The 14261-nt window shown below is 33.8% G+C and overlaps 1 protein-coding gene across 6 annotated transcripts in view; it reads right to left on the reverse strand.

Moving 5' to 3' along the window:
• Positions 1-14261, reverse strand: part of Kdm6a (lysine demethylase 6A) — a 198442-nt gene that overhangs the window by 64871 nt on the left and 119310 nt on the right. For all 6 annotated transcript variants that reach the window (XM_074062348.1, XM_074062345.1, XM_074062346.1 and 3 more), the window contains exons 6-7: positions 13707-13827; positions 1586-1640 (exon numbers count right to left, since the gene is read on the reverse strand). In XM_074062348.1, coding sequence (XP_073918449.1) covers positions 1586-1640; positions 13707-13827 — 176 coding nt within the window. The remainder of the gene's footprint in view (positions 1-1585; positions 1641-13706; positions 13828-14261) is intronic.

Here is a 14261-nt window from a genome sequence, read left to right on the forward strand (position 1 = left end):
TTGGGGTGGAAGGTACCAACATCGTCGAGCTGGCATTCTACTACTACCCCCAAACTTCCTCTAGACATAGTACTAGACAGTATGAAAAGTACCTCATTGCCCCATGAATTACTAAATCCAATGTCATCTTTTGTATTCTGAAAAACACTATACATTTGTATTCTTTAAAGTCCTCTTCAAAGTAGAGCATAACGGTGTAAGAAAAAGCTCCACTGGGCAAGTCTCAATTGAGATGAAAACTTTTAAGGAATATTGCCATAAAAGGTTGTGAAATTAAACTTTTTTTCAAAGACTGATATATTATTTTTAGAAGTAACAAAATTAATACTAGAAAACAACTATTTTATCATGAGACAACCTTATAATGAAGTCTCACATCACCATGATTCTACTTTCTAAACTATAAACTAAAACTAACACCTCTTAAATAATGCTAGAAGCAATTCTCCTACAGAAATGTTTTTAAAGCTTACTTTACTTTATATAATTTACACTTTTTGGGTTTTGGAGGTGCTAGGGATGAAACCCAGGCCTCATAAATGCTAGGCAAGTGCTGTACCACTGAGCGCTACCCCCCCACCCAGCCTTCTCATTCTTTGTCAATCCATGTTATAGTAAAAACTCTACAGCTTTTCCATTGATCCAACAATTTCCTTAGGCATTTCTAAACACTGAGACTGCTTCAATAGTATTTGTCTAATACTGTTGCATAAGCAGGAGACCAGAGTATGACTGAGAAGCACACTCTGCAGGCACTAAATATGCCTGCTCGTTCTTTGCATAACTGCTCCCTTTGCTGCTTCAGGCTTAGAGGCAATGATTTCCACATGATTTAAAATTTTCATTTAGATTTACTCAATTTTTCTTACACTGTAAAATTTTTATTTTTCAAGCAAGAACGATTGTTAAAAATCAAGCTTGAATGCAGGGTATTGTTAAATTATTTATTGGATACTTTAAAGTACACTAAGTAAACAAATACACCAAAATATATTTACTGATAAAAAAAACATTAAATCAGCTTTTATTAAGAAATCTATATTGAAGTAGAAAATAACTGAGGCAAAACTACTATGTCAGAATATACTTCACAAAAGAATTAAGTGAGAACTGTCACCTCAAACTTTATACACAATGTGTAAGAGTATAATAAAAACTTTAAGCATGTTTTCCTAATTGCCAGTAATTTTAATACCACACATCAGAATCAGTGAGCATCTTTGTATATTTCTTTTTTCTAAATGATTAGCAAACCCTGTTTATAATTCCACCAACTCATCTACAAAATAACACACACACACACACACACACACACACACACATACCCCAATCTTGTTCATTAGTGCAGATAATTTTAATCCAATGACCCACTTCACTGGCATATCTATTTCAGACACAGGCTGTTCATAATATCTGGTCTTACATGTTCCATTGGTGCAAGCAGCCATGGCACTAATATAGTTAATTTCAACAATTCTAAATAACTGCACAGAATTTATCACTAACTTTACTATTATAACTGATTGTTATTATTTGTGATAAAGTGATCTGAATATAATAGAAAACTATGGTACTTAATACTTACTTTCAGCATTGGACAAAGTGCAGGGATTACAGTCAACCAAAGCTAACTGAAAATGCTGGAAGCAAGAGGAGAGTAAGAAAGTTAATGCACTAAATTTAGAGTTACGTAAGAGTCTTAAAATGTTTTGCAGATTATAAAATCTAACATAATATTGAAACTATGCTATTCAAATACAATGTACTAGCCAACCAACCAGAATTATTTTGAACATTTGTTGACAACTGACATGTTGGTGACCTATTTTCTTGAAACAGTTGGGAATGGAGAATTTGAAGAATAATTTTTAGCAAGTTTATGCTATGTATATTTACATGAAAAGGCTTCAGATATTAAATCTTCAAGAAAACAGGAGGGAAAGAGTTTAAATAGAATACATCGTCATTTTTTAACATGCTAGAATTCCAATGGTACTAATGTCAAAACACCACTTTTTAATCTCAAAATGAAACTTCAACTTTTGAAAGGCGAAGAATCACTATGAGAATAGTCATGGAAGGTAAAAGCATTTGCCTTTATTGATTCTTCAATGATCATAGTTATGTTTTAAATAGACTGTGTTCAAGTTCACCCGTAAAATATAATTGTCCTTTTAGAATGCGTGTGCAGAATTTAAACCCTCAGACAATATTAAACCACTAATATAATCCAGTATCCACTAATATCAGCTCATCCAGAAAATGTTAACGTCAATTTGTAATACAAATTTTTAAGAATGCAAATAATTAAGAACACGTGGTGACATCTGACATCTAGTTTATCAATATTAAATCTGGTATATAAGCAAATTGAGAAGATAAAGAACAAGCACGAGACTTCCCATGAAATATTTAACAAACAAGCAAATTCTTCAAACTTCTAAAAAAAAAAAAAAAGTCCCACAAATGTATATTTAAGTTTTCTGAGCCTCCACAAATATTTAGCATTAGAAATAATAAACAGCCATAAGCATTAAACCATTTTTTTTAAATGCCACAATAAGCTCATTCCTGTTCACAATCCAAACATCTAAAAAGCTGCAGTTTTTCTAATTGCCGGACAAACTAATAATTGATATCCATGTGACAATTAGATGTAAGCTCCCCCCAAACTTTCTTTTGCCAAGAGAAGCAATCATCACCAAAAGTTAAGTATCGAATTTCAATACAGAATCAACAAAACTGCACTTAGTATACCAGAACCGTCAAACTACTATCAGCTACTTGACATTACATGGAAAGAAAAATTAGAAAGTGCCATTTAGTATAGACACAGTATCTATTATATGTCCAATCACAAATGTTTCTTCCGTGCATGAATAATTAGGCTAGCCTACATTTGCAGTATTCTTAAAATGTAAGGCTTATAACATCTTGAATAAGTAACTACTAAAAAAAATTACTATGATCCTTATGTTTGATTTCCTTAACAAATATTTATTGTGAGCTTATAATGCCCTAAGGACAATGCAGACACTAGAGATACAACGGTCAACAAGAGTGAAGAATATTTGCAATGTTGACCGGGGGTGGGGGGGAAGAGTCCAACATCTAACATTGAAGAACTGCTTGTCTTTTCCCTTGGTCTATTAAGCAGATTGTGGGTCTTCAAACATCACTTTAGTGTGCAACCACAGCAATAGAAAACAGACTATCTTAAAATGTGAGTACTATGAGCAAAACATGCTTTATAATCAAGTGCTCTTCTCTATACACACGCACATGCACACGCACACAGGAGCACAATGCAGGGAGGGAAATAAAGGAGATGAAGGGGGTGAATTCAACTAAGATATATTGTAACAACTTTTGTAAATGTCACAACATACCCCCAGTTCAACAGTAATAAAAAAATAAAAATACAAAAAAATTTAGAAAGAGCAGCATAGCAATCATACATTCAGATTGCACTACATTTCTAATGTTTCATCACCTTGCAAACAAATTACTATTTAGATAGAAGACAAACCTTTTCTCACTAAGCCATCAATACAACTGACCTTCAAGACAGCAATGCCTTGGTTTTACTATTTCAATGAAATATCACAAAGAATGGCATCTATTAGCATTCAAGATTCTACAATGAAACCTGGCAGGAGCCATTTTGACCACATTTTATATATTAAACAATCTTAAAAGCAGCAATCAAGTTACTAATGTACCATTTCAAACCTACAACAGCATAAAATATCAAACATTTCCAAAGAGCAAAAACAGAAGATAACTATTCAGCAAACGAATACAAATTCAAAAGCATGCATGAGAATGAAATAACTTACAGAATAATTACTGTTTAATAAGAAACAATCACACAAAACTATCCCACATAAAGAAAACCACTGATAAACCTTTAAGCACACTAAAGAGATAAGCCTGTGGATTAGGATACCATGACCTCATAGCTTCATATCCAGTATCTAAAGTGTATGCAAAATAGATGTACCTATTAACACATAATTTCATGAAGCACTATTAATTATGATAACCAGGACCCTAACCTGAAAATATCATGGCAAAAACATCTACAACCCATCCTTGCAACAAACACAAGCAGCTAAGAAACATCTGCACTTTAAATTAAAATATTAAAACACTGAAACTGATTGCTACAGTGTAAAATAGGTATTATGTGCAGAAGCAGCATCTAGTTCAAAGACTATATACAAACCTCAAGGCAGCAAGCAGTTCATAGAAAATTAGTTTCCAAGCAAGAAGATTTGACTATGATATGTTTTTAATGTTACGGTAATTTTCTTTTCATAGAGCACTCTGGTCCAATTTAATGCAAGGTTTCAGTCATTACAATTTCTGTTGACATCTTTATTGTCAAAGTCAACTTTTGTTTTAAAAACCTTTTACTTGTTCAAAATAATATTTCAAAATTATTATTTTGAAATAATATAATATTTCAAAATTATATTACAGTATTTTGCTTCACATGGCATATGAAACGATTTCTAATTGAGGGAGGTGGATCTATATTCATGTAGTTACATGTAAAACCTGAATTTCAAGGCTACTTCTCTTTAAATTGTTTTATTTCTAGCTGTAGAGTCTGTGATCATCTCATGAATCTTTTAAATAATAGAATCCATTGACTGTATTCTCAATCCTGGTGACAAGCAATGAAGTAACTTTTGATAATAATTATGTACTTATTTGTAAATGATTACTTTAGAGTAATGTTTTGATTCCAGGCTCAATCTAGGATGATCTTATTCAACTGGGTTGGAGGGTAACACCCTGTAAACCAGAAATTATCTGCAAATTATTCCAATATGCCATCAGGGTTGAATGCCATTATTCTGAATTTTAAAATCATGTTCTTGCCCTCAGAAACCTTTATGTCAGATCATATAAACAAGGCATGTGTGTAGTCAGTACTGCTGTTTATATTCAATAAAGGTAGACAAAGGCTTTTAGGAATAGCATGTTGACAATAAGCTTTTACTCTACACCATACACTCTGCTATGGCTAAACATCTACAGAACTAAAAAGAAAGCTTGTTAAAATTAATTTGCTAATGAAACCTTAAAAAAATTAATCTGCTCTGGGAGGGCACAGTAAAGACAACTTTATAATGAAATCAAAAAGAAACAGACAAAGAAAAGTAAGTAAAGAGTCAAGGCTGAGGAAAGAACTTAGGCTATTTTGCAAAGCATTTTAAAAATAGGGTTTAGGGCTGGGGGTGTGGCTCAAGTGGTAAAGCATCTGCCTAGCAAGTGCAAGGCCCTGAGTTCAAACCCCAGTACTACCAGGAAAAAAAAAAAAAAAAAACCTCAAAAAAAATAATAAATAATTAAAAATAAAAACAGGGTTTTACGTTTCATTTTCCTGCAAAGGTGAATTATTTTTTCTTTTTCATTGTTACAGACTGCCACTTCTAAAAGCATGATTCAAAACAAAACAAACAAACAAACAAAACCATGATTTCTAAAGCTAAGAGCCCAGGATGAATGAGTAAGACCTGAGAAATGTCCTAGAATTTGAGGGTATTTTCTTTAGGGGCACTTATTTTTGGACTCTGAAATTGAGATATAGAACTGAAACTGGCTAAGTTCCAGAAAGGATTGTGAGACACATTCCTAGTCACACTGATGTTCTCTCAAAGCCCTCAAATTCAGCTCTTTTGATTCTCTTTTTAAATAAAAAGTTAATATAACTGCATATTTGAGAGACTCTACTGCACACAGCGACATCCTAATATATATAACAGATCCTGGGAATGTTCACTCGAAAAAGAGGCTCCTCCTTTGAAGCGCATACCAGTCTAGTCTGGTCTCTTCCAAAAATGTCTTTAACAAAAAAAGGAAAATCCTGCATACTAGAGATGCTCCAAACCTTATTTCTGGCCCTGCCTTTTGGTTCCAGACATACATCTGTCCACAACAATATGTGATACTCCTCAGTTAAGTCTACCTCAATAATACTCTTAAAATGATTTATCTCCACTGAAGAGCCTTTTGACCTGCCAAGCCCAAAACCTGCTGTTACTTTATTTCTTTAGTTAAGAACACAGTCATCAAGGCAATAAATGGGGAATTTCTTCCCACTTCAAGTCAGTTAGTAAACCTCCTTAAAATCTCTAGGATGTGTTACTCCCTCCATCCATTCATCCATCCTCCAAGATGGTGGAAGATTTATCCTACTGCTCTTACTGATCGTCTTCCTTATATAGCTGTATCCTACTTAAGTCTCCCAATTCCTCTTAGCTATCATATTTCTATAACTGATTAGAAATTTTATAAAGTAGCCCTGGTGTGTGTCCAATCTGTACATAAACCATCAAAGAAAGCCAACTTAATTTTCCAGTTCTATCTAGAGAACAATTTGCATTCATATCAGAGTAAGACTGACAAGCAAATAAATAACTAATTTAAGATGAACATGATGTTTATTTTATAAAGGGGGGTAGTATAACAATTTGCACTGTAAAATACTGCTTTAGAACATAATCTCCTTTTTTAATGTGACATTAGATACATCAACTGATTTAAGGCTGATTTCAATACCAAATTTACCTACAAATTTAAGTCATTATAAGTAACACTAAAAGCCACTGCTAATTAGAAATGATTTCTACACTTAAAAACACTAAAGACACAAAACTGTGACATAGAGATCCTGAAATTATCCTAATTCCTATTAAATATAGAGAGCATGGCTACTGCACACATATAAGCAGCCATGTACTTTTCAAACATATCCTTTTCAAACATGTATTTCAGCCATTTTTGCTACTTCACATATTCAATGCATACCACAGAACCAGGGAAGAAGTGAAGTGCCAAATGGAAAAACAGAAATGGGCAGGTAAAAGTAAAGCATAGAAAGCATCATTAAATGGCTACATAAAGCACTTACAGTATCACTTCGTAACACAGAATAATATCTAGGGAGGATTACAAGGTAAAGTACAAGTTAATGAGTAGCAGAAAAAGGAAGGAGCCAGAGAAAGATTTCCTCTCCACAAGTGAGGAAAAACGGACAGAAAACAAAATAAACAGAAAATGACCATCCTCTGCCAAAAGGAACAGTGATGTTATACTCCATTGAAAACAGACTTCTGCCAATGACTAGAATGAAAAGGAAGATTTAAATCACAGGAAATAAAGTGGCTTGCAGTTTCCTCAATCATAATCCAATCTCCTGCCAAACATAAAAAATAGTGCAAAATCTAACAATGTGAATTTTACATATAAGAACCAATAGTTACACTAAAGGAAGAAATACAATATAACTAATAGTAAGAATTTCTTAAAGGCTTTACCAGAATAATGTACTAATATTTTAGTATCTACTTAAGTTTATTCAAAAGGAATGGGTATTAAGAGTTGCCTCATGAGGCTCAATATGTGGTAGTGATGTTACTACCAATACCAGATGACAAATACAAAATACTTTAAATAAAAAGTACCTAAAAATGAGGATTAGGCCTCTCCCACCATCTCGATGTATCAACCAATTCCTATGAAGACTAAAAAGTACAGTTTCCTTGATATGCCAATACTCTGCAGGATCCTTTCTTGAAGAATTTCTTTCCATTCTGAACTGGAAAAACAGAGGGAAATTCCCAGTCCCCTAAAAAAGGTGAATAACATGGGTGGGACACCCCTCTCTCTCTCAAGTAAAACCAGTGGAGACCAGAACTTTCAAAACACCACATGGTAAAGGTAAGATACCAAGCATCATGAAGGAAACAGGGTATGGCAAATATGGAGAAATAATAGCAACTTCTATTATCTTCAGGAAATGACCTAACAAAAATCAAAGGTTAAAAGTGTAGCAAAGAAATACTACTGATATTTTAGAAACTTACGGCATAGATAAAATTAATAGGCAATATTCAAAAACTCAACAAATATTTCTAGAATATATAAAGCTCACAGTAGCTTAATTACATGAAACACTTTTTGCATTCAACATTAATAAATGAAATAAAAAAAGACAGGAGGCATTTCACAAATTTGAAACATGGTTTCTAAAAGGAAATACATAATATCCTGCTTTCACTTTAATTCCTCTGCCTTAATATACTGGCATTTAAAACAGACAATAAAATTCCTGAGCTTTATGCAGAGTATGATCAGGCATCTGGAAAAGAAGTTAATTCCCAAAGAAGAGTTAAGTTAAAAGAAAGTGTAATTGCTATTTAGCTCAGAAGTTCCATGTCAAATATAGTAGAGGGGGATGTAGGAGAAGAGGGAGATACACTCAATGAACTGATCAAATGAGGCATTCAGAAAAGAACAAATGCAGTATCGGTTTGTATAGAAAAAAATTCTGTTAATAGATAACACTAAAAAAAAAAAACCTCTATAAAAATTATCCTACCTGCGCTTTACCATTTATTTTATCATTTTATTTACAGTAGGCAAATTATCATTTCATTATCTATATGTTCAAGAAAAACCTACACCAGGTAAAGTGACAGGCTATTCAATACACAAGTCTCTCATGTGAGTTCAACCCATTTGTGAACGATCTCTGTAATTCTCATCTTCTTATCTCTTACATATTAGCCCTTTCAATCAGTGCTTACCATCATCAAATACCAAAGTATAAAAAGACTTATGTTGGCAACAATCCACAAAGTCCCATTTTTAAAAAGCCACCCTTTAAAAATTCAAAAAAAGTTCTTAAGCTGACGTACTTTAGAAATATGTTAGTAAAAGCCACCCTTTTAATATTCAAAACAAAATTCTTAAGCTGACATGTTTTAGTATGTAAACATTAGGGAGAAATTCTATACAGTCTTCATCAAATTAAATAGATGTGTTGCCATTAATGGGCTGAAGAATATGGGTATATGTAAAATAGGTATTATTACATCTCATTTTCATTTATTAGTTTCACATGAAAGAACTAATTTTAACAGTCTACCAGGATGTGAAAATTAGGGGCATTACATAAAACTATGCCAAAATTACTGTACTTTTACAGAAGTAATGATAGCACAGTACTTCAAATATATAACAAATGTAAGTAATTACCATTAATATCATTAAAGGGTAATGAAATAAAACCCTGAATTAACTGTATGGAGTTAAATAGGCAACTAAACCCAACTAGGGGGTTATTATCTGAAGCAGAGAAGAATAGCAATAACAAACTACCATGTAGGTCTGTCACCCTGGAATGAACTCTGGCTCAGATAATATTAAACTAGCTCACAAATTAAGAATTGGCATCTCCATAGCAATAAAAACAGCATGGTACTGGCACAAAAACAGATACGAACACGCGTGAAACAGAATAGAGAACGTGGATATGAATCCACGCAGCGACGCTCACCTTATTTTTGACAAAAGCACCAAAAACTTATGGTGGAGAAAACACAGCCTCTTCAATAAATGTTGCAGGGAAAAGTGATTATCTGCCTGCAGAAAACTGAAACTAGATCCATGCCTATCACCCAGTACTAGTAACAACTCAAAATGGATTAAGGATCTTAATATCAGACCCAAAATGTTGCAGTTAGTACAGGAAACAGCAGGGAACACTCTGGAAGCAATAGGTACAGGCAAGGACTCCCTCAGTAGAACTGAAGTGGCCCAGCAACTAAAAGAAAGGATGGACAAATGGGACTACATGAAATTAAAAAGTTTCTGCACAATAAAAGAAATGGTCTCTAAATTGAAGAGACCATCCACAGCGTGGGAGAAAATCTTTGCTAGCTATACATCAGATAAGGGACTGATAACCAGAATATACAGGGAGCTCAAAAAACTAAACTCCCAAAAAATCAATGAACAAATAAAGAAGTGGGCAACTGAACTAAACAACGTTTTCAAAGGAAGACATCCAAATGGCCAATAAACACATGAAAAAGTGCTCATCATCTCTGGCCATAAAGGAAATGCAAATCAAAACCACACTAAGATTCCACCTCACTCCTGTTAAAATAGTTATCCTCAAGAACACCACCAACAACAAATGTTGGCGAGGATACGGGAAAAAGGAACCCTCATACACTGCTGGTGGGAATGTAAGCTAGTACAACCACTTTGGAAAACAATATGGTGGCTTCTCTAAAAACTAAACATAGATCTGCCATATGATCCAGAAATGCCACTCCTAGGGATATACCTGAAGGAATGAGTGAGACTCAGGTTATTCCAAAGGCACCTGTATACCCATGTTTATTGCAGCACTGTTCACAATAGCCAAGCTATGCAAACAGTCAAGATGCCCCAGTACTGACAAATGGATTAAGAAAATGTGATATTTATACACAATGGAGTTTTATTCAGCCACAAAGAATGAAATTTTGTCATTCACAAGTAAATAGGTGGAACTGGATGGAGAACATCATCTTAGGTGAATTTAGTCACGCTCAGAAGGCCAAAAATTGCATGTTCTCCCTCATATGCGGATTTATAGACCTAAAACAAATGCAGCAATATTACTGGACATGGGTCACATACTAAGGGGAGACCATGCCAGGAGGATTAGGGAAAAGGAAGGAAACCTAAAAGCTTGAATGTGGTTGATTTGCTGACTATAGAGGAGTTGACTACAGTAATCTTAAACTGGCCAAGCCCACTATGCGAAGGGGGCTAGGAAGTAGTGAAGAGGTCTGGTAGCTTATTATCTGTTATGTTTTCTCTTCAACAAAATCAGAGAACAAGAGGGCGAACAGGTTATGCCCAGAGAGGGGGACGGGCGGGGAATGCGGTTGCGGGGCAGGGTGTGCAGCAAACAATGTATATGCATGTGAGAAAATGTAAAAACAATAAAATAAAAAAAGATGAGAAAATTTAAAAAAAGAATTGGCATCTCCACCATTTACTTAACATATGAAATCTTTATTGGCCAATTTCTGAGGATAGGAAGAGTGACCAAAAAAAAAAAGCTTTAAATTCTGGGACAGGAAAATGAATTTCAAAATCAATCTCCACAGTGATCCCAAATGAGAGGAGTTTTAGATGGGTCAACTGAGAACAAAAGAATAGCTGAGGTTGAGCATGATGGTACACAGCTATAATCCCAGCAGATCTGCCAGGAAGGAGAAGTGGAAGCGGGAGTATCAGAAACTCTGTCTCAATTTAAAAAAAAAAAAAAAACTAAGCAAAAAAAGATTGGGCATAACTAATCTAAGAGTGGTAACATTTCCTTTAATATTATGAACAGCCATGTGGCCTATTTCTGGCCAATGAGATACAAAGTGAAGTATTTTTTAAAAGACCAACAGGAAGCCAGGATCGTTTTCTTGCACTAAATTATGATGATGATCATTTATTGAGCACTATTACATGCCAGCACTACACTAAGCATGTAAGCCACTGTTCTACAATGTCTTTCTATATAAAACATGAAAAAGGAAATCTTTCACTTTGGTTGCACTGGCAACTACCTTACATTATCAAACAGAGCGATCAACCTTTAGAATAAGTCAACAGAACTGAAAAGGAAACAATTCCTGATGAAACCTTGGATCAGCTTAATCAACCAATCCTGAAGGTTGGATTTCACATGTAAGTTACTTATTTTTGTGTTACTTTAACCAGATAGACTTGAAGCCTAAAAAGCATCTATATCAACATACTGTGATATGAAAGCAGCTGGATATGGTAGAAAAGTCATCAAAGGTTCCCCTTTTATCCAGATGAAGGTAAAGTACTAGTCAGGAAAACTGGAGGCAACCTTAGGGGAGAGAGGCATACAATTCTTTCTGATTCCTACTTCCACTCACACTGAATGCTAAGTATTTACAGTATAACCTAAAATACCTCCTCTTCCCCTTAAAATACTGATGTCTAAAATTCTCCTTCAGATAGAAATATATATAGAAGAGAAAAGTATTAAAAGGCCAACGTCAGGATGAGATAAAAATCCAATGAAACCTTCACAATATGGGGAAGAGAAATAAGAAGAATTCTTAAAATTGATGTTCATACAAATGAGATATCAGGATGCTATCAGATACTTTAAATAAATGAAGGCCCCAAAAAAGAAGGTTGCCTTTTACTTAAAGCAAGTTTGCTAAGATCACCAAGAATTAAAGATTTGTTAGACTTAACTTATGCCTGAACAAATAAAAGAGGTACAAAGTAATGTTTTGGTTAAGTACAAGTAAAGCAGGAACTTTCAATTAGCTATGGAATACTGTTTCCCCTGATTAAAAGGGACTTTAAATATTGCCACCTTCATGAAAAGAGACCTCCATCCTTAGAATTATTTAAGCTATCACTGTGCTAATATTTAGAGAAAATTATACTCCATAATATGGTACACATCTAATTAGGTTTTCCCATCAAATATATTTCCTGATCAATATTTACCAAACTGCTACCAAAAATTCTTCTGTAACATAATAGGCGTATTGTGACAATATTGTGAAATGCTGTTTTATTGTATAAAATACATTAAAAGTCTATGATAACTAATACAAACTGAATGTCTAACAAGAGGTATTAAAATATACAAAGCAGCATATCTGAACTTATTTTCCATCTTAAATCCACTAACATCTCTTAGCACAGTTTGAGAAAAGGCTGCTTTCTAAGCCTGACAAAAACTGGTAACTTCCAGGTATCCCTTACTGTTGATACTAATTAAAATTACCCTCAGGACTTACTCCTCTACTGCACTTATCTTTAACCACTGTGTGCTAAATTCTTCATAATCTACCTGTCTTAGTGTTTATAATTGTGTTACCTCTGTCTTTCATACCATCAGCACTGTTCTTCATAATTTAAAAATTATGTTCTTCTATTTTAAAAATCTAGAACAATGAGGCAAAAAAAAAACCTTTAATGAAATAAAATTCCTTACTAATGAGTTCAAACTACAAACCACTAAAATCATTCTTCATCTCGCTCCTTTACCTTCCCCCTAACCTTTAGAATTAAAGACACTATGCAATGGAGGTATTTGGAAAAAGCAACCATTATAAATTATCATAAATTCACAAAAATTTAAAAGCTTTTTCCTAGAACTTCTAATCATTTCAAATTGCAATTCCTTTGTCATGCATGGAAGCACTACTTTTATGAAAAGCCCAGTTAGACCTAAAGTGCTGGCAAAGACAGCACAGAAAACTAGACAAAAAAATGAAAGCCTGGAAAAGTATCAAATTTTCATAAGTAGGAAACTATTTAATCAACATTATTTTCTTTCCCAAAATTGTTTATACTCACAAACCATCATTCTAAAGGTCTTGAGAATATTTCTTTTTATAATTTAGATATAAGATATGTCCTGATGGTACAAGTAAACAAATTTCTATTGAGACCCATGCCAAGAAATCAATAATGACTGGATCACAGATACATCATTAAGTAGCTGTTTGTGACCTCTACAGTGACAAATCACTTATAGAGGAGTTAAATGTCTAAACAGAGATTGAAACTTTTCTTCTTTCCTGATGACAGACTTTAGTCATAACTTAAAAACAAAAGGAAAGTTTAATAGTACACTTAGTTACCACACAGTTGCAGGATATATTTGTGTGTATCCTGAAACCCAACCAGATTTTTTCAGGTTGGGTTCACAATTTATAAACAGTTCCGTCATCTAAATTTTCAAATTTCTTTTAAAGTGCCAATGTAAATTCCAATATCTCAATGTACATATATTTAACAACAACAACAAAAGCACAGAAATCAAACATTTTATCTTGGAAAAAAACCCAACAACCTACCTTTAAACTGGACTCATAGTCTGTGTTCACTTTGAACATAAGCCCAAGTCGTAAATGGATTTCCTTGGCTCGACAAAAGCTGGGATCAACATAAAGCACCTCCTGAAATGCTTTAATTGCCCTGAAAGAATATAGACACGAGATATATCTTTTTAACGTACGTACGAATTTTTATTCGGTAGTACATTAAAATTTGTGTTTTATGCAATACAGTTTTTAAATGAAATGCCAGATTTATAAAATGATGTAAATGAGTATTAAAAAACTGAATGGGGGCACTTGAATCTTTTATAGAGTCAAATCTAATCTAATTTCACAACATCTTTATAACATGTTGTAACACTGCTTAACTTTCTTCTTGAGGGGTGGGCAGACACGATTTAAAAGACTCACAGGAAAGAAGTCGGGCAAATTACCATTTTCATTCAAAGTGGTTTACTATTTCTCTTAATCAATGCACACATGAGAAGGGAAGAAGACAATATACATACAGGTTGAGATGGAGGCATCGAATTGGTTAGAGAGAAGGACTGGTAGCATGCACTAGGCCCTGGG

Source organism: Castor canadensis, chromosome X (genome assembly GCF_047511655.1).
Source record: "Castor canadensis chromosome X, mCasCan1.hap1v2, whole genome shotgun sequence".
Classification (NCBI taxonomy): domain Eukaryota; kingdom Metazoa; phylum Chordata; class Mammalia; order Rodentia; family Castoridae; genus Castor; species Castor canadensis.